The sequence below is a fragment of the Neofelis nebulosa genome, chromosome 8, assembly GCF_028018385.1.
Source record: "Neofelis nebulosa isolate mNeoNeb1 chromosome 8, mNeoNeb1.pri, whole genome shotgun sequence".
NCBI classification, from domain to species: Eukaryota; Metazoa; Chordata; class Mammalia; order Carnivora; family Felidae; genus Neofelis; species Neofelis nebulosa.
Window position 1 is genome coordinate 99,676,397 of NC_080789.1, and position 24,630 is coordinate 99,701,026.

A 24,630-nucleotide genomic window follows, 5' to 3' on the forward strand; every position below is an offset into this window, starting at 1 on the left:
CAGGGGAGGTGCAGAGAGAGAGGGAGACACAGAATCCGAAGCAGGCTCCAGGTTCCAAGCTGTCAGCACAGAGCATGACGCCGGGCTCGAACCCACCAACCCGTGAGATCATGCCCTAGGCCAAAGTTGGACGCTTAACTGACTGAACCACCCAGGGGCCCCCCGTCTTGTTTTCTTTCTTAAAGGTGCTATTATTGGGGGGTTCGGGGGGAGAATTTTTTTTCAAACTTTTATTTAAATTCTAGTTAAATAACATATGGTGTAATATTGGTTTCAAGAGTGGAATTTAAGTCATTTATCACTACAACACCCGGTGCTCATCACAAGTGCCCTCCTTAAAGCCCATCACCCATTTAGCCCATTCTCCCCCCACCTCCCTCCATCAACCCTCAGTAGTTCTCTATCATTAAGAGTCTCTTATGGTTTGCTTCTCTCTCTCTCTTTTTTTTCCCCCTTCCCATATGTTCACACATTTTGTTTCCTAAATTCCACATACGAGTGAAATCATATGGTATCTGTCTTTCTGTGACTGACTTATGTTGCTCAGCATAATACATTCTAGCTCCATCTGTGTCATTGCAAATGGCAAGATTTCATTCTTTTTGGCTATTTGTTCTATGTTCCCTGGAATATTACTCCTTTGTCAAAGTCCAGACTGAACACAGTACCCTCCTTGTACCTAGTACATTTATAGATCTGGATCTCTCACTACTTAATATTTTTGAATTAGTTAAGACAGAAATTTGATAGCTTGGTTAGAGGGGAGGGGAAACCTGTGACTTGATATGTCTGAACTAAGTGCCGTATTCATCTGGGTAAGAGTTGTGAAACATAATCTCTGTGCATAAAAAAAAAATAGTTGAACATCACACAGACAACAATTAAATCATAAGAAACAATTGATATGTGGAGAAAGATCTTTTGTACAGATTGAAAAAAAATTTTCATGGCGATATCTATATGGTCAAGAGAGTTAATTTTTTGTTTTTGTTTTACTACTGCCAGAAACTTGCCAGTGGTAACTTATTCATCCCATTTAAGGTAACTCTGTAGTTTCCTTTCCTAGATCTTATTGTTAAATACCAAAAGACATTTTTGAACCGTACATTTGATCAGATTGTTAGCTTTTCCTGCTTTATTTATCTTGAACACCTTTGAAGAAAAAAACATCTGAATGTTTTTAACAGTGTTGGGAAAACTGGACAGCTACATGCAAAAGAATGAAAGTGGACAATTTTCTTACACCATATCCAAAAGTAAACTCAAAATGGATTACAGACCTTAAAGTGAGACCTGAAACCATAAAAATCCTAAAAGAGAGCAAAGACAATAATTTCTTTGACATTGACCACAGTAACACTTTTCTAGATAGGTCTCTTGAGGCAAAAGAAACAAAAGCAAAATGAACTATTGGGACTTCATCAAGATAAAAAGCTTCTGCACAGCGAAGGAAACCATCAACAAAACTAAAATACAACCTACTGAATAGAAGATATCGTGACATATATGATAAAGGGGTTAGTATCCAAAATACATGAAGAACTGATACAACTCAACACCCAAAAAACAAATAATCCAACTTAAAAATGAACAGGAGACCCGAACGGACATTTATTTCTCCAGTTAAGACATACTGATGGCCAACGTCAATCATCACCAGGGAAATACAAATCAAAACCACAATGAGGTGGGTATTGAGGAGGGCACCTGCTGGGATGAGCACTGGGTGTTGTATGGAAACCAATTTGACAATAAATTTCATATTTTAAAAAACCCCACAATGAGATATCACCTCACACCTGTCAGAATAGCTAACATCAAAAACACAAGAAACAAGTGTTGGCAAGGCTGTGGAGAAAAAGGAACACTGTTGGTGGAAATTCAAACTGATGAAGTCACTGTAGAAAACAGTATGGAGTTTCCTCAAAAAGTTTAAAATAGAACTACCCTATGATCCAGCAATTGCACTACTGGGTTTTACGCCAAAAATACAAAAATATTATTCAAAGGGATACATGCACCCCAATGTTTATAGCAGAATTATTTACAATAGCCAAACTATGGAAGCCGCCCAAGAATCCGTCAACTGAGAGATGGTATGTATATACACGATGGAATATTATTCAGCCATAAAAAGAATGAAATCTTGCCATTTGTGACAACATGGATGGAGCTAGAGAGTATAATGTTAAGTGAAATAAGTCAGCCAGAGAAAGACAAATACCGTATGATTTCACTCATATGTGAAATTTTCACTCATATGTGGAATTTAACGAACAGATGAGCAAAGAAAAAGAAAAGAGGGGTGCCTGGGTGGGTCAGTTGGTTAAGTATCCGACTTCAGCTCAGGTCATGTTCGCACAGTTCGTGGGTTCGAGCCCCATGTCAGGCTGATAGCTCAGAGCCTGGAGACTGCTTTGGATTCCTTGTCTCCCCCTCTCTCTCTGCCCCTCCCCTACTCATGCACACGCTCTCTCTCTCTCTCAAAAATAAAAAATAAAATAAAAAATGGGGGTGCCTGGGTGGCTCAGTCTGTTAAGCATCCAACTCTCCATTTCAGCTCAGGTCATGATTTCACGGGATTCACGGGTTCAAGCCCCACGTCAGGTTCCATGCTGACACTGCAGAGCCTGCTGGGGATTCTCTGTCTCCCTCTCTCTCTGCCCTTCCCCCACTTGTACTATCTCTGTCTCTCTCAAAATAAGTAAATAAACTTAAAAAAAAAAATTAAAAAAATAAAAAATAAAATAAACATTTTTTTTAATTTTATTTTTTTTTAATGTTTATTTATTTTTGAGACAGAGAGAGACAGAGCATGAATGGGGGAGGGGCAGAGAGAGAGGGAGACACAGAATCCGAGACAGGCTCCAGGCTCTGAGCTGTCAGCCCAGAGCCCGATGCGGGGCTCGAACTCACGAACCGTGAGATCATGACCTGAGCCGAAGTCGGATGCTCAACCGACTGAGCCACCCAGGCGCCCCATTTTTTTTAATTTTAAAAAGAGGGGCTTTGGGTGGCTCAGTTGGTTAAGTGTCCAACTTCGGCTCAGGTCATGATCTCACTTTCATGGGTTCGAGCCCTGCATCTGGCTCTGTGCTGACCGCTCAGAGCCTGGAGCCTGCTTCGGGTTCTGTGTCTCCCTCTCTCTCTGCCCCACCCCTGCTTGCACTCTGTCTCTCTCTGTCTCTCAAAAATGAATAAACGTTAAAAAAATTTTTTTTTGTTTTAAATTAAAAAAAGAAAAATGTTAGTTTCTAATAGTTTTACCAAACTTTATTTCACAAGGCAAGGTAGAAGGATTGCATTAATAACTGCCCCATGGCCCCTCATGAGTAAGATTAGGGAATAAATAAGTAAGTTATTTCTAATGTAACATCCTAAAGGGAGAAAGAGCAGTGAACTAGATCCAATTCTGATGAGAGGTGGTGAGAAATCTTTGCAAGAACACTGAACCCTTGTCACGGAAAAGAGTTGCCCACATGCTTCCTGCTCAGGGGAGAATTCAGGAGTGCACCGGCCTCCTTGGTTTGTCCTTGAATAAGTAAATGAGATTGTGCGCCCCTTAGGAGCCAAGCTATGGGGGCCCAAGTGGAATCATTATCATTACATCCTTAACCAAGTGGGATCACTACCATCACATTCATAATCAAGAGACACCCCCCTCCAACCCAGAGCCAAAGGTAAGAGATCATAAGGAGATGGGAGTTTGTTTCCACCACTTCCTTCTGTGAACAGTATATCTAGATTAACCTGATTCTTTGCCCTTTTCGAGTCAGCTACCGAATGTACACCCTGGGGGGGGAGTTAGGGAAGGATTAGAATATACTGTGTTTCTTGCCCTTAATTCCTCTAATTAACTCATGGGCGAACACAAACTACCAGAATAAGAATATCTTAATTTTTATTTTTTATTTGTCCATTTATTTATTTAATATTCACTGATACAAGCACTATTTTAGGTGTGTGGGATACAATGGTGGATAAGATACAGTCCATTGCCCCCCCTCCCCCAAAAAAAGACTATGAAAGAGAAAGACAAGAGATTACAACTCGGTGTCATTGACAGTACAGACTGATGGTCCCCTTTAGTATTCCCTCCTACATCTTTTTTTTATTATTAAATATAATTTACTGTCAAATTGGTTTCCATACAACACCCAGTGCTCATCCCAACGGGTGCCCTCCTCAATGTCAATGCCCATCACCCACCTTCCCCTCTCCCCCCACACCCTCTGTCAACCCTCAGTTTGTTCTCAGTATTTAAGAGTCTCTTATGGTTTGCCTCCCTCCCTCTCTTTAACTTCCTCCCCTCCCCGCCCCCCGGCCCCTCTCCCATGGTTCTCTGTTAAGTTTCTCAAGATCCACATATGAGTGAAAACATATGGTATCTCTCTTTCTCTGCCTGACTTATTTCACTTAGCATAATACCCACCAGTTCCATCCGCGTTGCTACAAATGACAAGATTTCATTCTTTCTCACGGCCAAGTAGTATTCCATCGTGTATATAAACCACATCTTCTTTATCCATTAGTCAGCTGATGGACATTTAGGCTCTTTCCATAATTTGGCTATTGTTGAGAGTGCTGCTATAAACATTGGGGTACAAGTGCCCCTATGCATCAGCACTCCTGTATCCCTTGGGTAAATTCCTGCATCTTTAAACAGCACCTTCTCTCCTCATCTATGTCCAAACCATACTTAAGAGAAATAATAAAGTTTTTCTTTATTTTTGAGGCATTCGTGCCTAATTTGGGAATCAAGCACATAAACTGCTTCTGTAAATTTTCCTCTATCAGACTGACCATGATTGTGAAATTAGCATGCAGATCACGCACTCACAATATGGAAAAATATGGTCATACATTGGTTTATTCATCCACATTTACGCATACCCAGAACAATTAAATTCAGCCAAGGCCAAGTCTCTAAGTGGTAGAGAGCTGAGAAGCAGAAAGCATCACCCTGTTTTTATCCACTTTCTACTTGTCACGATTGGCAGTATTCTTTAGAATAAAGCTTTATTTGCAAAGGGCCATTGTTAGGAGAAAAACATATTATCAGGGATAAGTAACATGCCAGCCTATTAGCACACATCAAAACTCTGTAATACATTAGCAATAGTATATATTTGCATGGATATCGTCGGACCAGTTCAGACCATAACACAGAAAAGGTACATTTTTGACAGAGATGGTGGGAATGGGGGTGAAGAAGGCAGCATCAGTCACTACTGTGAGAAGTACTAAAACAATATTTTCTTTCACAAATTTTCCTAGATCTGATCTTTAAATTGTTAATATCTAACTGTTCTCAAAGAGAGTCCAGCAATAAACCATCAGTCCCAGGGAAATCGCATTAATCTTACATCTAATGCCATGTTCTAGAAGGTTCGGCTTTCACTAAATATACACTCATGACTATCCCAGCACCCAGAGGCTGGCTCCCCCTTTTTAGGGAGCTATATGACAGATCCACCCATCAAAGTCTGACCTTCTTACAGACCCACTGTAAAAGAGCCTCACAGCTAGAGCCTAGGAAACCACTTTTGCTGAAGGTACCACACTTCTGTATCAAGCTGTTTGAAATAATCCTGTAAGAAATCAGAAAAGTCAATCAATTAAGGTAACATGAGAGTAAAGGACTAGCAAGACATGAGGGATGAAAACTGAGCAAGTTCTTCCTCCCTATTCAGTTCCCACTTTTCTCAACTCCCAAAACAGCAGAATACAAATTGTTCATTAGCCTCCCTTTAAACTATCATCTTTGATATGCGCCTGGGTGACTCAGTCGGTTAAGTGCCCAACTTCAGCTCAGGTCATGATCTCCCCATTGGTGGGTTCGAGCCCCGCGCCGGGCTCTGTGCTGACAGCTCAGAGCCTGGAGCCTGCTTCAGATTCTGTGTCTGCCTCTCTCTCTGCCCCTCCCCTGCTCGCGCCCTGTCTCTCTCTCTCTCAAAAATAATAAACATTAAACAAAAATGTTTTAATAAAAAAATTAAAAAATAAATAAAATGTCAACCTTTTTTTTTTGCTCTTATCCACTGTTCATTTCCTTCCTGGTTCCCTATTTCCTTTCCTTACCCTTTCCTCTCCTCTTCCTCTCTTATCCTTGATCTATTTCCCTAGTCACATAATTTTTCTTCCCCTTTTCTCTTTTTCTTTCATTGTCTTGAACCCCCTTACCTTGAAAAGTTTAGGGCTGACCCATCTTCCCACCTCCAGCCAGAAGTGTTCCTCAGACCAATCCAATAAAAGTCCTCTTTGAGGAGAGGTTGAAGCAGGCTCTGAGAGAGAGATTCAAGGTGATGGAAAAAGATAAGAAAACGCAGAACACCAAAGAGGAGATTCAGTGTCATGATCAAACAATTATTCCTTACACAACCTCTCATTACCATTATTATGGACTGAATGTTTATTGCTCTCAAAACCCGTATGTCGAAGCTCTAACCTCCAACATGATGGCACCTGGGGGTGGGGCCTTTGGAAGGTAATTAGGTTCAGATGAGGTCACGGGGCCCTCACTACTGATGCAATTAGCCTCCTTGTAAGAAGAGGCCAGAGTTCAGTCTCTCTCCACGAGGAGAGGACACAATGAGAGGGAGGTTGTCTGCATGTCAGAAAGAAGGTTCTCACCAGAAACCAAACCCGTCAACACCTTGATCTTGGACTTCCCAGCCTCCAGAACTGTGAGACATAAATGTCTGTGGTTTAAACCACCCAGTGATACTCTGGTTAGCAGTTCAAGCTGCTTAAGACCACCACCTACTCCAAACAACTGATCTCTCTTTTAAAGTCTAATTCTAGGGGCACCTGGGTGGCTGTCAGTTAAACGTCTAGCTCTTGATTTCAGCTCAGGTGTGTAATCTCACGGTTCATGGGATCGAGCCCCGCATCAGGCTCTGCACTCAGTGCACAGTCCTTCTCCCTGTTTCTGAGCCCTCCCCTGCTTTTGCCCTCTCTCTTTTGCTCTCAAATAAATAAATATTTAAAAAATTCGATAAGCCCTTAATTCTAGAGATGCGTTGCAGAGTGGAGCATTTCCCAGAATTAAACTTTATGTCTGTACTTGCATTCTTATAACATGAAAGATAAGGTAAATATGACACATCTCTGCCTTCCATTATAACTTGATTAGGTAGAGTACCTAATAGAAGAAAAGCTAAATACCACTATGGAAGCAGTCATCTTTCTCATTCTCATTTAACACATAAATTATTATTAAACCTGTAGCAACATATTTGTCTTTTTCCACACTACACTCGCATTTTCCAAGACCTCATCAATTTTCCATATGACAAGAAAAATAAAAACGGCTCGTAAGAAAACAAGCATCAGGTAAAGTTCAAGTTGGCTCCACCCGTATGTCCCATGCAACCACTAGAACAGAGATAAAACATTCTTTGTTCTGTAGAGTCTGACATTCAAACGAAGGAGCTTACACTCTAAGGTAATAGGCCTCTCCAAGTGGAATAAAATGAAGCACAAATTCCAGAACATTAACTCTGGTGTAGGATTTGGTATTAGTGTAATGAATATACTTTACAATAAATAACACCTCGGCTTTGCAAGCTGCTCTTGTTACAGAGATTTGTCTTGTGATGCTGAATTTTCAGTGTGACGTTAATGTTGACAAGTATTATGTTTCTTCAGGAGCAGGAAGGACAAGAGTGTAAGTCTGACCAACGTAACTATAAGACCAGCCTACTGACGGGAAAGTTACATATCAAATAAGGAGCTCAAGAGTTGTGTATGTTTCAGAGTATGAATGAATATGCAAAGGTATTCATATGTGTCTTAACAGATACCAAAGCGTCTGGGTTACAAGCGGTGGGCAAGTACAAATGTGTGCAGTAGCATCTGGGGACATCGATAACTGATATCTCTGTGTGTCCAGAAAATATTGTATGTATAGTGAGATGATTACCTGGCATCCTCTCTATACTTCTTTTTTTTTTTTAAACATTTATTTATTTATTTAGGGGAGAGTGGTGCAGAGAGAAAGGGGGAGACAGAGAATCTGAAGCAGGCTCTGAGCTGTCAGCACACAGCCAGATGCGGGGCCTGAACCCACAAACCATGAGATCATGACCTGAGCCAAAGTCAGACACCCAACTGACCGAGCCACCCAGGTGCCCCTCTATACTCTACTTCTTATTCTTAATCCTTGAGGTCACTACAAATCCTTGGTGAAAGAAAATGTAAAACTAATAAGAAGGCTTCAAATGAGACCTCCCTTCTATTTTGTTCCCAGGAATCTTGTGTTTTAGTGGTTTTGTTGGGTTACTTGGTTGGTTTGGTTTTTCTGAGTTAGAGTTTGACCTGATAGATGTTAAAGAAAAAGGCCATATAACTTGTTCCCGTGATCACGTATTTCCTGACTGATCATTTGTCTCAAGCTTCCTTCCTACAGCCTCCTTCCTCCTTCCTATTGTAGGAAGGTTTGAGATAACCTGCCATCGGCAGCCCATCAACAGATCACATCATATTCTCAAATTCAGTGGACGTGCTTTGATCCCTCACCTCACTCTGTAAACTTCTCCCCTTTGGAAGTTTGGAAGTACAGAAACTCAAAACATGAGCAGTGACAGATGCTATTCCACAGTAATTTAGTGCTAGGATTTGGACCAGAACCCAAGGTCTTGCCCTAGTACCCAAGACCTTGGCATGACCTCTACTAAGATAATCCATCTCTCTGCAACTCATGTCTCTCCTTAAACTGTGCTTTCTCAGGGCACCTGGGTGGCTCAGTTGCTTAAACAGCCAACTCCTATTTCGGCTCAGCTCATGATCTCACGGTGCATGGGATCAAGCCCTGCATCAGGCTCCACGTTGATAGCACAGAACCTGCTTCACATTCTCTCTCTCTCTCTCTCTCTCTATCTCCCTCTCTCTCACTGCCCCTCCCCTGCTCACACACATGCACTCTCTCTCTCCAAATAAATAAATAAACTTAACATAACATAAACTGTGCTTGGCTGGCTCAGTTGGTAGAGCATGCGACTCTTGACCTCAGGGTTGTAAATTTGAGCTCCATGTTAGGTTTAGAAATTACTTTAAAAAATAAAATAAAATAAAATAAAATGTGCTTTCTCTAGCCCTGAAAAAACCATGAGACTCCTAGGATGTGCCAAGAAACATGTACATTCAGCATGCTAGGCAACTGGACATTCTCTTTGATAAAATAGGCCAAGAAGACCGCTTAAGCTTATATTATAACATTAGATTCCAGTCTGATTTACTTTCTTGGGATCCCAATGTTGTACAGAACAAGCTGATGTATGAATAAGAATGTTTATTAAAGCTAATGTATCATGTTTGTTTCTCATGATACATAAAGGCAGATATCCTAACACCTGGGCTTATTTATAAGCCCATCTTGGGGAAGACCCAAGATGGCAGAGTACTCCTAGATTTCCTTCAGGCAATCTGAAAAACCGCCTCTAGATATCTTTGAAAAGAAATCAAAGAAAATTACGTTCTGCTTCAGGTTTCAGGGAAAAAAAAAAAAGCACATTTTTAAACTTCTTAATTTTCCTCCAAATTAGATATATAAATTTTTTCATTTAAATGTATCAATAATTTCTGGGGCGCCTGGGTGGCTCAGTCGGTTGAGCGCCGACTTCGGCTCAGGTCACGATCTCGCCGTCTGTGAGTTCGAGCCCCGCATCGGGCCCCTGTGCTGACGGCTCAGAGCCCGGAGCCTGTTTCAGATTCTGTGTCTCCCTCTCTCTGACCCTCCCCCATTCATGCTCTGTCTCTCTCTGTCTCAAAAATAAATAAACGTTAAAAAAAAAAAAAAGAAAAAAAATAAATGTATCAATAATTTCTAATCACAGCTGAATTCGATGAATGCTTTTTATTTTTTCAACGTTTTATTTTTTTGTTTTTTTTTTTTTTTGGTTTTTTGGGTTTTTTTTGGGGGGGACAGAGAGAGACAGAGCATGAACGGGGGAGGGGCAGAGAGAGAGGGAGACGCAGAATCGGAAACAGGCTCCAGGCTCCGAGCCATCAGCCCAGAGCCTGACGCGGGGCTCGAACTCACGGACCGCGAAATCGCGACCTGGCTGAAGTCGGACGCTTAACCGACTGCGCCACCCAGGTGCTCCCAATGAATGCTTTTTAAAGAAAATATGCTTTCTTTTTTTTTTTTTTTTTTTTTTTTTTTTTTTTTTTTTTTTTTGAAAATATGCTTTCTTTATCCAACAACTACAAAGACACCAGTTTCTACTAAGAAATTTCAACTCTGTGATTCTTCCTATACTGCTAGATGTCCCATTTTGATGTCCTTGTTTTTACTGGAAGATGGTTGCTAAGGAGTAAGAATTCAAGGACTCTGCTCTTAACTGGGTCTGGATTAGCCCCCTTTACTTACTTGGAGACTATCACTGGCACAAATAAAGAGTTTCTCTTCTTTTTTTTTTTTTTTTTAATTTTTTTTTAAAGTTTATTCATTTTTGAGAGAGAGAGAGAGTCCAAGTGAGGGAGGGGCAGAGAGAGAGGGAGACACAGAATCTGAAACAGGCTCCAGGCTCTGAGCTGTCAGCACAGAGCCCGACGCGGGGCTCGAACTCACGGACCGTGAGATCATGACCTGAGCCGAAGTCGGACGCTTAACCGACCGAGCCACCCAGGTGCCCCAAGAGTTTCTCTTCTAAAAGCAAAGAGAAGCATAAGGTTTCTTTGCATTCCCAGTAAAAACATTAAAAGAGATGGTCTATAACAAATCACTATAGACTGGGTGGCTTAAACAATGGGCATTTAATTCCCACAACTCTGGAGGCTGGGAAGTCCAAGATCAAGGTGTTGGCAAATCTGGCATCTGGTGAGGGCCTGCTTCCTGATTTGCAGATGGGCATCTTCTAGTTGTAGGCTCACATGGCAGAGAGCAGAGAGACAAGATCTATAAGGGCACTTATCCCATCATGAGGGCCCTACCGTCATGATCTAATTGTCTCCCAAAGGCTACATCTTCAAATATCTCCACGTTGAAGATTAGTATTTCAATGTATGAATTTTTGAGAGACACAAACATGCCGTCCATAACAGACAGAACAAGGCCTTTGTGCTATTTCCCGCTTCCGAATAACTTCTATTTTCTCTTCATTGGATTTCAAGCTTAGTTTCCACTAAAGAAACATGGTGGTGGGAGTAGCTTCTAGATGAAGCGCTTGAAAAATCTGTAAAAGTTGTTTCTCAACACTTCCTTCCCAAATAATCCATCTCCTGTGATAACTTTTTTCTCTCGGGGCAGAGTATCCTGAAGACAATTATGTCCTATATTCATACGGTACTTTAAGGTTTACAAAATACCTCTGCATTCATTCCTAATTCACTGGAAAGGTTCAACATGCAGTGCGGCATTTAGGAAAACAAAACAAAAACAATACACTACCGTTAGCTTTGTCCCTGCTCTCTGAAGATGAAAACTTTGCTTAATCTGGCTGAGTTGGAGTTTCCTTAAGAGGATTTAGTTCAGATATTCGCAAGGATTTTTTCCAGTTATAAAATAAAGCCCTGAAAGATACACTAGAATTATCCTGTTCTTCTATCTAGAAGGGTAAAAAAGTTCACATGGGTGAACAGGCTGACCCAACGCTCCTTACCTAATATGCATCCAAGTTTTCTCTCCTAGTGCTGAACTTCCGCGTTATAGGAGGCACTCCCCTTCTAGTAATAAATAAGATCACATTGTGCCCCTGATTCATGCTCTCTGATTATTTTCTCTTTCACATAGAATAAAATCTAAAATCTTTACTATGTATTACAAGGTTTTACACGATCTAGATCCTGCCAAGCATTTATTCAATTACTAGCTTCCAGTCGCCTGAAGCTTTTTTCTATTCTTTTAACATGCCAAGGTCATTTTTACTTTAGGGTCTTTATGTAGCTTTTCCCTCTGCCTGGAATACCCTTTCCTTAGATTTTTACATGGCTGTCATTCAGGCCTAGGTCTCAGCTCAAATGCTACCTCCTTGGGGAGGCCTTCCTTAGTTGGTCAATCTAAAGTAGTACCTACATTCACTATTACACGGTTTCATTTTCTTCAAGGCATATATCACCAAATTTATTTATTCACTTGTTTGTTGTCTGTCTTTCCTCCAAAAGTAAGTACTACAATAGCAAGAATTTTTATTGATTACTACTCTATCCCTGCTACAATATTCAAAAGATATTGGAACTGCCCATTGACAGAGGAATGAATTAACAAAATGTGGTATATCCATGTAATTGAACACCATAACACCATTTGGCCAGAAAAGGAATGAAATACTGCCACATGCCACAGCCTGAAAGAACCTTGAAAGCATGCTAAGTGAAATAAGCCAGATATGAAAGGACATAATGGGCAAATCCAGAGACACAAAAAGAACAGTGGTTCCCAGCGGTTGGGGGGTGGGGGGTGGGGGGAGAGGGAACGGGAAGTTATTGTTTAATGGGTACAGAATTTTAGTTTGGGACGATGAAAAAGTTCTGGACATGCACAGTGGTGACGGTTGCACAACAATGTGAAGGTACTTAATGCCACTTAATTGTACATTTGAAAATGGTCAAAATGGTTAATTTTACGTTAAGCATATTTTACCACAATTTTGTAAAATGTTTAAAAAAAAAACAAAGATAGCGAGAGATATCTTAACTGTCTACCACACCTACACTTTTGGTGTGAAGGTCACAACTGCTGCTCAATCTGTTTATGAAGGAAGGGTGACAAAAAAAAACACAGACATTACGAGACTATCGGCATCTCCAGAGCAAAACAGTTCTCCTACCATCAACCCTGTGTTTCCAGCCATTTCTTTGAGTCTTCAAACATATTTCATATCTCCTCGTAAGGAACATATTCAATTCAACAAGTCACAACTTACTTTGTGATACATATTTGTTGAAATTTCATGTCTTGGGAGGCAGAAGAGAAAAATAAAAGTTATTGTGATGCTGAGCTTTATTTTGAGTGACAAGGAGAATTCGTTAAAGAATTGGAAAAGAAAAAAAAAAACTAAAATTAAGTGATTCCTACTACGGTAAAGGAACTTCCACACAGATTTTCTCATTTAATATCGTAACAGTTCTGGAACGTTTTTCCTCTTTGTACCTGAGGCAACTGAGAGTCAAAGAGGTTAAGGAAACTTCACACAGCTAGCAAGCAATGCAGTAAAAACGAACTCAAGACTGTCTGAAAAAAAACTATTAAAAAAACTATAAAAAAAACTTTCCGGGGGCGCCTGGGTGGCTCAGTCGGTAAGCGTCCAACTTCAGCTCAGGTCATGATCTCACGGTTCGTGAGTTCTAGCCTCGCATCGGGCTCTGTGCTGACAGCTCAGAGCCTGGAGCCTGCTTCGGATTCTGTGTCTCCCTCTCTCTCTGCTCCTCCCCCACTCACACTCTGTCTCTCTCTCAAAAATAAACATTAAAAAAAAATTTTTTTTTAAACTTTCTGTTACCTGATTCTACTTTAAAATAGGAGGGAGAGTGCCCATGATATCATAGTGTTTGTACCGCAGTATCCAAAGAAGGAAATCTTGAGAATATTTAGATGCAAACCCTAAATATAAGAAAAGCTAGTATTAACAGTTCGGGAGGAAGACAGACAATCTCAAAGTCACAAACCCTGAGAGGGCCGATGGTAAAAGCTGAATGAGAGGTTAAAAGAATAGAGTCTGATGATATAATCCCAAATGATGGTAATGAGGGAGAAAGGTATTACAGGGTGAGGGGCGTCAGGATAGATCTAAAGAAACCAAAGTATTCCCACCGGGTACTCTCTAGTCAAAATATTTTTTAAAATAACACACCAACAACCATAAGAAACAAATGCTAACATCCTAAAAATGGAGCCTAATGAAAAAAATCAAGAATTTGGATATATCTAAAGATCTAAAGAGCAATTCAAAGAGCAAGAAAAAGAACAAAGAGGAAGTGTCATAATGTAAACGGAAAACCAAATTAACAGAGCAATTCCATTTCCATTTTGTTATTACTTTCTCAAAAATAAAATGTTTAAGTGCAAGATAGAAAAAAGAGATAATAAGTGAGCATCTCACTACTTTAAATATATTTAAGGGGCCCCTGGGTGGCTCAGTTGGTTAAGTGGCCGACCTCAGCTCAGGTCATGCATGATTCACGGTTCATGAGTTCAAGCCCTGCATTGGGCTCTCTGCTATCAGCCCAGGGCCCGCTTCAGATCCTCTGTCTGCCCCCCCACCTCTGCCCCTCCCCTGCTTATGCTCACTCTCTCTCTCTCTCTTTCAAAAATAAACATTAAAAATGTTTTAAATAAAAAAATAGTAAAAATTTTAAAAATATATTTCAATCCTAAGAGTCACGTAATGTACGTTCCGGACTTCAAATTCAAATACTTTTCTGAACGTGAATAGAAAAGGCACAGAATGGGGCACCTGGGTGGCTCAGTCGGTTAAACATCTGACTTCGACTCAGATCATAATCGCACGGTTTGTGGGTTGGAGCCCCGTGTCCAGCTCTGTGCTGACAGCTGAGAGCCTGGAACCTGTTTCAGATTCTGTGTCTCCCTCTCTCTCTCTGCCCCTCCCCTGCTCCTGCTCTCTCTCTCTCTCTCAAAACTAAATAAACATTTTTAAAAAAGAAAAAGAAAAAGAAAAGGCACAGAAGACAATAGGAAAAGTCATCTCATTCTTCAGCACACACAGGATGGATCCGGAAGCCGTCCAATACAATAATCCCGTAAGTGACTTCAAAAGGTTGGCTGACGTGGAGTTTAAAATCCGACTCTGAAAAAAACGGTGTAGGTCTGCCAGATTTGTAGGCTTCTACTTGTTCACTAACTGTTATTCATCAAGTATGCACTCATCAGTAAATGGAGATGTTGAACTTGACTTCGTAGGATGGGCTATGAAGATTGAGAATAATATACACAAAATATCTGGCACTTGGCAAAGCCTCAGTTTATGTTAGTTTCTTCTTCTTCTTCTTATTATTATTATTCACTTTGCTGTAACTGATCTAAGACAGAAGGGTAAGCCAGATTCTGGGGCTTACCCCAAAATCTGGGGGCAAGAAAAAGAGACCCGAGAATCAAGCAAGGTTCCACAGGAATGTCAGAAGCGAAACTTCCCGGTGATTGCTACTGAATCTGCTAGGGGCCTTCTACCCTCTTTAGCGCGGACCTGAAACAAGGGGCCTTAAGAGAAAATAAGCCAGTTTTGGAAATGTAGCCCATCTAACTCTGCTCAGCTCACTCAACAGCAGAGGCAGGATTCAAGGAAAGTAAAGACAGACAAAAATCCCTCTCATACCCCCTCTATTCCTTCGGGGGAGCGTGCAGAAATAGAAATATCCCGAAGCCCCAGATACTCCGTGCCTTTGCCCTTTTCCCCCTCAGCTCTCGTTACCACAATGTCTCGTTTATAATAGCTGCCATACCACACTTCTCGGTGGCAGGGTCTCGCATTATGACTCACTACTCTATTTACCAGTCTTTGCCCTGCAATGTTGCAAGCTCTCTGCTCACTTCTGCTATTGACTTTAGTCAGCTCACGTCCTCCGCTGCAGCTATATCACGGTGAGAACAGCAGTTGCTGCAAAAGGCCCAGAAAGCAAGGCTATTATTATCAGATGCCATAAAATCTCCTGTATCTCACGAATAGACCCCGGTGCATTCTGCCACGTGGTTTGGCAAAGGCATACAAGACAGGGAAGTCACAGAGAGAGACTGATTTGGAGTTAGAGTCCACGCAGAATTTCAGAGGAATGACAGCATTCCTCATTTGACGGAAAACAAGGAATCTAGATGCTTCCGTCTTTTCTCAAAATAGGAATGTAGAAAAATGTAGGGACTATATGTTCTCTTCAACAGCGTCAGAATGATTACCTCCCTGAATTTCCCGAAAGAATGCTTTTGTTTTTGTTTTTTAACTTGAAGTATAGTTGACACCCGATGTGACATTAGCTTCAGATGTACAACATGGTGACCAGACAGCTGTACGTGGTATGCAATGCTACCAAAGTAGTTAGTGTGTGTCACCACACAACGTTATTTCCACAGGTATAGCTCAATTCTGAACAAACTGTTGTCTGGGACTTGATTCTACCCAAAAGAGAATACGTAAAACAATTATCACCACACAAAAATCAGGGGCGCCAGGGTGGCTCAGTCGGTTAAGCACCCGACTTCGGCCCAGGTCACGACCTCGTGGTACACGGCTTCGAGTCCTGCGTCAGGCTTTCAAGTTACTTCAGGATGTCAACTCCTTCTATTACCGGGAGCTGCTCTAGGGTTAACAATGAGCTCTCCTCCCGGAGACTCCTGGGTGGACAGAAAGGATCTGAGAGTCCAGTAGGAAGTGGAGGTTAGCCCAGCTTAGCCCTGCAAGGAGGTTAAGATCCCCGCCCCCCCCCCCCTCCTTTCTTCTTTCCCAGCTTTCTGGAACTGCTTCCTCCCCATGCCTTCCCCATCATTCCCAACTGTCTCCTAGCCTGGAACTTACTGGATTCCAGTGAATGAAGGGAAATTCATGAAAAAGGCATGTAAGCCCTCGCCACTGTCTCTTTGTCCCCCATCATCTCTCTCCCCCACTCCCTTCGAAATTCCACCAGCTCCCGCATAGGACTCTGATGCCTCCTGGGTGCTGGACCCATCTGTTTCTGGATCTAATGCATTCTTTTCCTTCGACCTGTATTTCAGGCCTAATTCCTGTCTGTAATACTCACCATCCTTCCTCCTCCAACACACACACCTACACACACACCTGAGTCTGCAAACATCTAGGTGTCCACACCTGAGGGTTGCTGGGTCAGGGAGAGAAAGGGTAAGGAATACGAAGGAATAGAAGGGAGGCAGGGGGAGAGGAGGAGGAAGGAGAAAGAGGAGAGAGCAGGAGAGAGAAAGAGAAGAATGTTCCTTCTGTTCCTCAAAAGAGGAGACATGATACACTGGAGCAGCACTCATCAACAAAAAAAAAAAACCCTACGTTTGCTAAGTGTTTTCATTTACCATTTCCTGGTTGCCTGTAAGCATAAGGAGATGGGAGTCTTCAGCTAAGCAGAAGTCCAGACTAGAATCCCAGTTGTTTTTCTCCACTGAGAAGTAGTAACAGTAGTCGCCATACCTCACCCAGAAGTCTGGGCAACTAGGACAACTGGCACGAGTGGAACCTGGAAAGGAAGAGGACCTGGTTCACATCTTTATAGACCACTTGGCCCCGGGGATGAAATGAGAGATAAATAGAATATGGCGGCCCCACTGTCTTCCCTGCCCCACCGTCTTTCAGACTAAGGTTTAGAGAAACACACAACAGTGCATGGCCTCAAACTAAAAACCTTGCAATGCCCAACTCCATCACTACTCCTGTCTGTTCCCCGACACAGGCATGGGACTATGACTAAAGAAGCAGGTAGGGAAACACATACAACCTGGCTGAGGACCGTGGGCAGAGTACCTTACTTGCGCTAGAGGTCTTTATGCCCTCATGCCATACACACACCGTATAAAATAACGATGCATCCACATTATCTGTACCAGTGCCTGTCTACGTAGGTTCAGTGCACACATTGTGTAGCTGCATAATATACATGGCTGAAATCAGGCAGAATCTTCCAGAATGCCCAACCTCAACCTGATACCCCAGGTTGAGTCAAAAGAAAAGGACAGAAGCTAGAAAAGGCAAGCTTACCTAGAGTGAAAGATAGAGGTTTTCTCTTTTAGCACAAACGCAAATATTCGGCACAAATATCCAGTGATCTATCATCACTGGATATCAGACAAAAGACTTATACTTCAGCAAAATAATTTATCAAAAAAAAAAATGTTTCCAGTAGAGATGGACATCAAGATGCGAAAGTGAAAAGTGAACGCAATTCTCTTCACAGGACTCTTAAAAATGTTTTTGAGGAGCACCTGGGTGGCTCAGTCGGTTGAGCGTCCGACTTCAGCTCAGGTCACAATCTCACAGTTCGTGAGTTCGAGCCCCGCGTCGGGCTCTGGGCTGATGGCTCAGAGCCTGGAGCCTGCTTCCGATTCTGTGTCTCCCTCTCTCTCTGCCCCTCCCCCATTCATGCTCTGTCTCTCTCTGTCTCAAAAATAAATAAACATTAAAAAAAAAATTTTTTTTTAATTTTTTTAATGTGTATTTATTCTTGAGAGAGAGCAGGGGAGGGACAGAGAGAGAGAGGGAGACACAGAAGCTGAAGCAGGCTCCGGGCTCTGTGTTCGCACCGTGAGATTATGACCTGAGCCGAAGTCAGATGCTTAACCAGACTGAGCGACCCAGGCGCCCCTCACAGGACTCTTTTAAATACAGAACACTCTCACCCCTTTAAAATGGTTCGATTACAGGTCTGTGAAAATGAAAAGGAACTGAGCAAGCTTTCAAGGTAATTTCAGCCAAGAGTCCATAATTCTATGGATTTTCTACTTCCACGTAATGCATTTGTGTAAACTCTGCAGAGGCACAACTCCACAGTAGGCAAGCGTGAGCCATTATGTCAAATGAGCACATGTGTGGATATAGAATTGCTTAATAGGTTACATATGTAGTGTAGATTTGGGGAGTTAAAAGTAGGGAAGGCAGTACTTTTCAATGTCAACATTGGACAACTTTTCTGTGGCTTAGCAGGGGACCCATATAGGGTTCTGGGGATCAAGCTATAAAGTTGGAACCTTATAGATTTGTGCCTTTTCTGCACAACTGTGGCATTTCCCAGAATGAATGAGAAAATTCCCAACTTCCCTTGGAGTCTCTTTCTGTCAAAAGACTTGGGTCTGAGGTAGAAGTCCCAGGGATGAACCCTTAGAGTCCTAATGGATAAAGTCTGTATATAAAAATCTGTAACTAACGATCATCTCAATAACATAACCTAAGTCAAAACTCTGCACTGTGAGACAGTATACCAAGGGCTTTCTGGATCAGCACAGTTAAGGACCTAGAAGAATTAAATCTAGAAAATTTCATTTTAGAAAATGTGAAAGCAGTCTAATTGGAAAAAAAAATCAGAATATATTTAATTAAATTTTGATGGATATATTATGTGAAAAGTCAAGCACAATGAATACAAAATTAATACCCAAATGATATAATTATAATTTGATTATCATGATAAATATGGTAGTAGGTAGAAAAGTGTTTATGATATAATATAAAATTAGAAAGCAATATACGAAATTACAAGCATATAATGATCAGAACTACACTCAGACTTACTTTAAAAAAAGAAAAAAGGTGGGGAAGATTTTAGAGGACTTGACAGAAGTTCTGTTAAAAGAATAAACATTTACATAAATGCTTGTAGTCAAAGACTAGGGGACTGTACCCAGGAAATGTCGTTTATACAAGTGGTGATTTATTTTGTTGGCATTACTTTTCATTTTTCAAAATTTCCGTTATGTTATGTTGCTTTTATAACACAAAATAAGTCAAATAGGGGGACCTGGCTGGTTCAACTTGAAGAGCATGGAGACCCCTGACGTCAGGGTCGTTGAGTTCAAGCCCCGTGTCGAGTGTAGCGATTACTTAAATCAATAAACTTTTTAAACAGTAGGTAAAATAAAAGATGTTCACTTAAAGTTAGTACTCACCTTGGCACAGAATCCACGGGACAAGCAGCAAACACATAAGAAGGGCGTTCAGAAGTCCCAAAGCTATTGCCACATGGCGCGAGAGAGGGGACCTGGGAGAAGAAACTGCAAGCACAGAACCCAAAACAAAATCCTGAGTGACAATAAAGGTTGAAGGAAAAGAAAAGGCCAAGGAAAGATATCTGAAGTCTTGAACAAATCTGGCCTAGTTTCTTTGCTGGATATCAGGGACTTGCTCTAAAGTCTAGAGTAACAACCCACATCTTTATCAAACAACATATTACATTTGTTAAGAATACTTTCTTCTTGGGGCGCCTGGGTGGCTCAGTCGGTTAAGCGTCCAACTTCAGCCAAGGTCATGATCTTACAGTCTGAGTTCAAGCCCCGCATCAGGCTCTGTGCTGACAGCTCAGAGCCTGGAGCCTGCTTAGGATTCTGTCTCCCTCTCTCTCCATCCCTCCCCTGTTCGTGCTCTCTGTCTCTGTCTCTTTCTGTCTCTCTCTCTCTCTCAAAATGAATAAACATTAAAAAAAAAAAAAAAAAAGAATACTTTCTTCTTGGGCACCTGGGTGGCTCAGTTGGTTGAGCGTCCAACTCTTGATTTCAGCTCAGGTCACGATCTCACCGTTCTTGGGGTCAAGCCCCCAGTTGGGCTCTGTGCTAACAGCAAAGAGCCTACATAGGATTCTCTCTCTCCCTCTCTCTCTCTCTCTGCCCCTCCCCCCTCTTCTCTCTCAGAATAAATAACTAAACTTAAAAAAAATATTTTTTTTTCTTTCGAAATTGTGGCTTATATAGTCTCATGCTTTAGCAGTGAAAATATTAATTGGTACAACCACTTTGAAGGACAATTTGGCAATGTCTACAAAAATCACAAAGGCATTTATCCTTTGGTCCAGCAAATTCTCTTGGAGGATATTTTCCCACAGATCCTCACCCATGTGCAAAGTGTCGTATTTATAAGGCAATTCATGGCAATAGTATTTGCAGAAGAAAACAACTAAATTCAATCTAAAGGGCTACCAATAAAAGACCGGTCAACTACATTTTCTTTTTTAAAATACATTTTGATATACCCATAAAACGAATATTCTAAAAAAGGAATAAAGACATGCTTTTTTTTACAGGTACGGAGTGGTTTTCAAGATATATAGGTAAGGGAAAGAAATATTTTACAGAACAACGTATGCTCGTATTTCTGAAGGTAGACACAAGAATCTGATAACGTTGTTTGTCTCTAGGGAGGGGAATTAGGTCGCTGAGGATAGAAATAGGAGGGAGGCATTTTTACCTTGTTTTCTTTTGCACCTTCTGAATTTGGAACCATGTGGGGTATTACCCAGTCAAAATTTAAGTAGCTACAATTTAAATGAAAATAAAATAAAGTACATCTCAGAAGTGCTTTGTAAACTGTCGTTTCTGAGAGCACAATGGGTTGTGCTCGCGTCAGCAGCACATATACTGAAAGAACAATGAGTTTAGGTTGATGTGTTTAAGAATAGTGCACCACTCCATATTAACTAGGTTACATATAACCTATGTCTAAGAATGGTACTTTCCTCCCTTTGGAAAATGCACATTTTTCTTAACCCAAACTTTTATCTCAAAATCGCAGCGGTTTCATAGTCTGACAGTGTATGGGTTAGTGTAAAGAACAAAAATGTCTCAACTTAGGAATTTAAGTGCTACGTTTGATCCCTTTATTTGGTCGTCTTTAACTTGGAAATTTGGAAATTAACTCTACTTGGGGTCTCACTTTACCGCTTAAATTTTAGACAAATTATCCTGTAGACATGTGTGTATATCCATGAAGCATTCCGAACTTCTTAAAAGAAAGAAATTCATGGTGAGAGATATCTTTAAAATGAGAGGGCTCAGGGGTGCCTGGGTGGCTTGGTCGGTTAAGCACCCGACTCTCGATTTTGGCTCAGGTCACGTCTCACAGTTTGTGAGTTTGAGCCCCGCATCAGGTTCTGCGCTGACAGTGTGGAGCCTGCTTGGGATTCTCTCTTTCTCCCTCTCTCTCTCCACCCCTTTTGTGCTCTCTCTCGCTCTCAAAATAAATAAATACCAAAAAAAAAAAAAAAAGGAAATTTAAATAAATAAATAAAAATGAAATGAGAGAGTTCTGCACAATAAATATTTGGACGGACACACCCAAAAACACGAAAAAATACACTTGCACTATAGTAAAATACTTAATAAAATAAATGTTGATTTTAGATGTCATGCAAAATGAAAAATGGTATCAAAACACGGTTGTATTTGTGTAACCACAGCCCAGTTCAAGAAATTAAGCGGAATTTAAAATGTGTTTTAATTTACTTTAAAAACATACATATTAAAAGCCTCTTAGTAGAGGACATAGAGTAGGCTCAGTATAGACAGGCAAAAATAGATCAAAATAGTAATCGTAACTATCGCCATGATGTGAAATTATTAGTGATTTTTATTTTCTTGTATCTGCTTTCATTTTTCCCCTATTTTCTATAATAAACATGTAATAATTTTGTACAGAGATTTTTAATGTCATTTGAAAACTCCTCATCTATTATCCTATGCCCAAGGAGAGCACCCTGGAAAGCTAGGGTGGTAAGGAACATAGTGGCAGTAAATAAGAATGTGCAATATGTACTGTATATGAATAAAAAACCACTTGAAATCAAGTGGTTATAGAAATCAAGATAATTATATTCAGGTTTCAGCTTACCACTGTGTGACCTTGCACTCACACATTAGTATATAGATTCCTTTGCCTTAACATTTCTATTCCTTAGAAATCAGTACACATATAATCCAGAAGACAGAATTATATATATAAATGTAAATGTTCAATGCCATATAATTTATAGTATGAGAAATAAACCTAAATGTCCAAGTATACTAGAATCGTTTAGCAAATTACAGTAATGCTTTCAAAGAACCACACTAAAAATTGTAATAATAAGAGAGAAAGTTTATTAAGCTCTACTAAAAAACCTACTTTGTGGGAATTTATTGCCTAAGATATAAAGTCAAATACTAATTTTTGCTCTTAACTATTATCTGCCTGTCTCAGAAAGTGTTCTCGCAGGGCTCCAAGTAAAAATGTCTTTTTCATCCTCAAATCCCCAAAGAGTCACTGAATATTTATCGGTAGTATTCTTGATACCTTTTTCCTACCCCTGTCACCACTCGGGCACAATACTGGGGGGGATGGGGATCTAGACATGTGAGTCAGTTTCTTTCCTAAGAAACTCTTACTACTATCCATTAGCAACATTATTGGTGTCTTTCTCCTGATTTCGTAGTCAGGAAACAAAACAGAGATGCTTAGAATTTAAACAGCTGGTCCAAGGTTACTCCAAACATTACTGAAGAAGTTCTTGCTTTAGTTCAGGAGCAATAAAGAGTAACAGAATTGCCTTAGCTTGGGTTTCACAGATGTTTCACAAAAGTGAACAGTTAGGGGAAAAAAAAAAATGTACCTGAGACCTAGCTAAGATCAGATCCTTGACCATAGAGCAGATTTTCATATTTCAAGCCTGCACTGCCAACTGAACCAAAATTACCCTTCAAATTGCCCTCGATTTTTCTGCATCCTCAACTCTAAACCTACTCTGCATCCCATTCATTCCTTAGTCTAAGGTCACTTCCATGGTTTTGCACACTAACTTGATTAACTCACCTTTTTCCTGTGGTCTGTAGTCATTCTGGGCTGGAGGTTCAGTAGACAATTGTAATACAGAATAAATATCATTGTCAATCATCTTTATCTAATGTCATTCACATCCAGCTGAGAGAGTAAAATTATACACTTGATCTTGGCCAAAAGGCTGAGAAGCGATCGAGAGAGTAAAATTATAGAAGTATGAAGAGGCACATGTCAATAAGGAAACAGCCCAATGTCTTAACTGTTAGCAGGAAATTTGGAGGTTTTCAAGTTGTTGTTTTTTTTTTCAAGAAAAAAAAATGGTCCAGCATGACATAAGCAGAAGTAATGTTTCAGGAAATGATTCAAAATCTGGAGCTGCCTACGAAATTAATATTCTAAACTCGGTTGTTCTTTTTTTTTTTTTTTCTGCCTTACCATACGCTCTAGATACTCATTAAATACATATTAAATTGACTCCCATCTAGGGGCGCCTGGGTGGCGCAGTCGGTTAAGCGTCCGACTTCAGCCAGGTCACGATCTCGCGGTCTGTGAGTTCGAGCCCCGCGTCAGGCTCTGGGCTGATGGCTCGGAGCCTGGAGCCTGTTTCCGATTCTGTGTCTCCCTCTCTCTCTGCCCCTCCCCCATTCATGCTCTGTCTCTCTCTGTCCCAAAAATAAATAAAAAACGTTGGAAAAAAAAAAATTTTAAATTGACTCCCATCTCACATAATTCTACAACAAGGAAAAGTTGCTCTGAAGTCCAGCAATTTCAGCGATGGAAACAAATGAAAACGAGAGTGGTTCTTAGTTACAGATTTTGTATTTGCTTTATTTCCTTTTGAGAAAATGGATGCATGCCAAATGGGACCAATTTCATTGTTTCTTGGAGTCTTTGGTTAGTGACATATGACAAGAGAAATGGACTGCTGGGTGTATGTGCCTGGCATCATGGGGAAAATGAACTACTTCCCAGATACATGTTTTGTGAAAATGCTGTACCCACCCCCCACGTGCCCCCAAACATCTTCCCACTTGTGCTCAGTCTTCACGCGTCACAGGGTCAGAAATTCCATTAAATTTTCTCTCCTTGTTCTCGTATTTTTATATTCAAAAACAACTACAAAAGGGGGAATGAATTACATAAATATATACTAAAGTGTGAATAACGTATTTCTAATAGGTGAAACGTTAATAAAAAGTCAAAGTAGGGAAAACAGAAATGGAATTGAAACTCTACGTAAGAGTATGCCAAAACATAATGTATACAGAGAGAAGAGAGGAAAGAGAAGCAGGGAGAGGATATTAATAAAAACTAGTATAGCTGTGGGGCACCTGGCTAGCTCGGTTGGTAGAGCATGCGACTCATGATCTTGGGGTCATGAGTTTGAGCCCCACGTTGAGCACAGAGATTACTTAAAAAAAGAAAAACGGGGTGCCTGGGTGGCTCA

At 40.8% G+C, this 24,630-nt stretch overlaps 1 protein-coding gene across 1 annotated transcript; it reads right to left on the bottom strand.

The window, feature by feature from the left end:
- Positions 1-4,844: 4,844 nt before the first annotated feature.
- Positions 4,845-23,434, bottom strand: KLRG1 (killer cell lectin like receptor G1). The gene is made up of 5 exons (XM_058743753.1): positions 23,217-23,434; positions 19,550-19,654; positions 16,970-17,130; positions 6,184-6,284; positions 4,845-5,591 (listed from the first exon to the last, which is right to left on the bottom strand). Exons 1-5 carry the CDS (start codon positions 23,296-23,298, stop codon positions 5,480-5,482), a joined length of 561 nt encoding a protein of 186 aa, XP_058599736.1. The 5' UTR covers positions 23,299-23,434; the 3' UTR covers positions 4,845-5,479.
- Between the last annotated feature and the right edge of the window lie 1,196 nt (positions 23,435-24,630).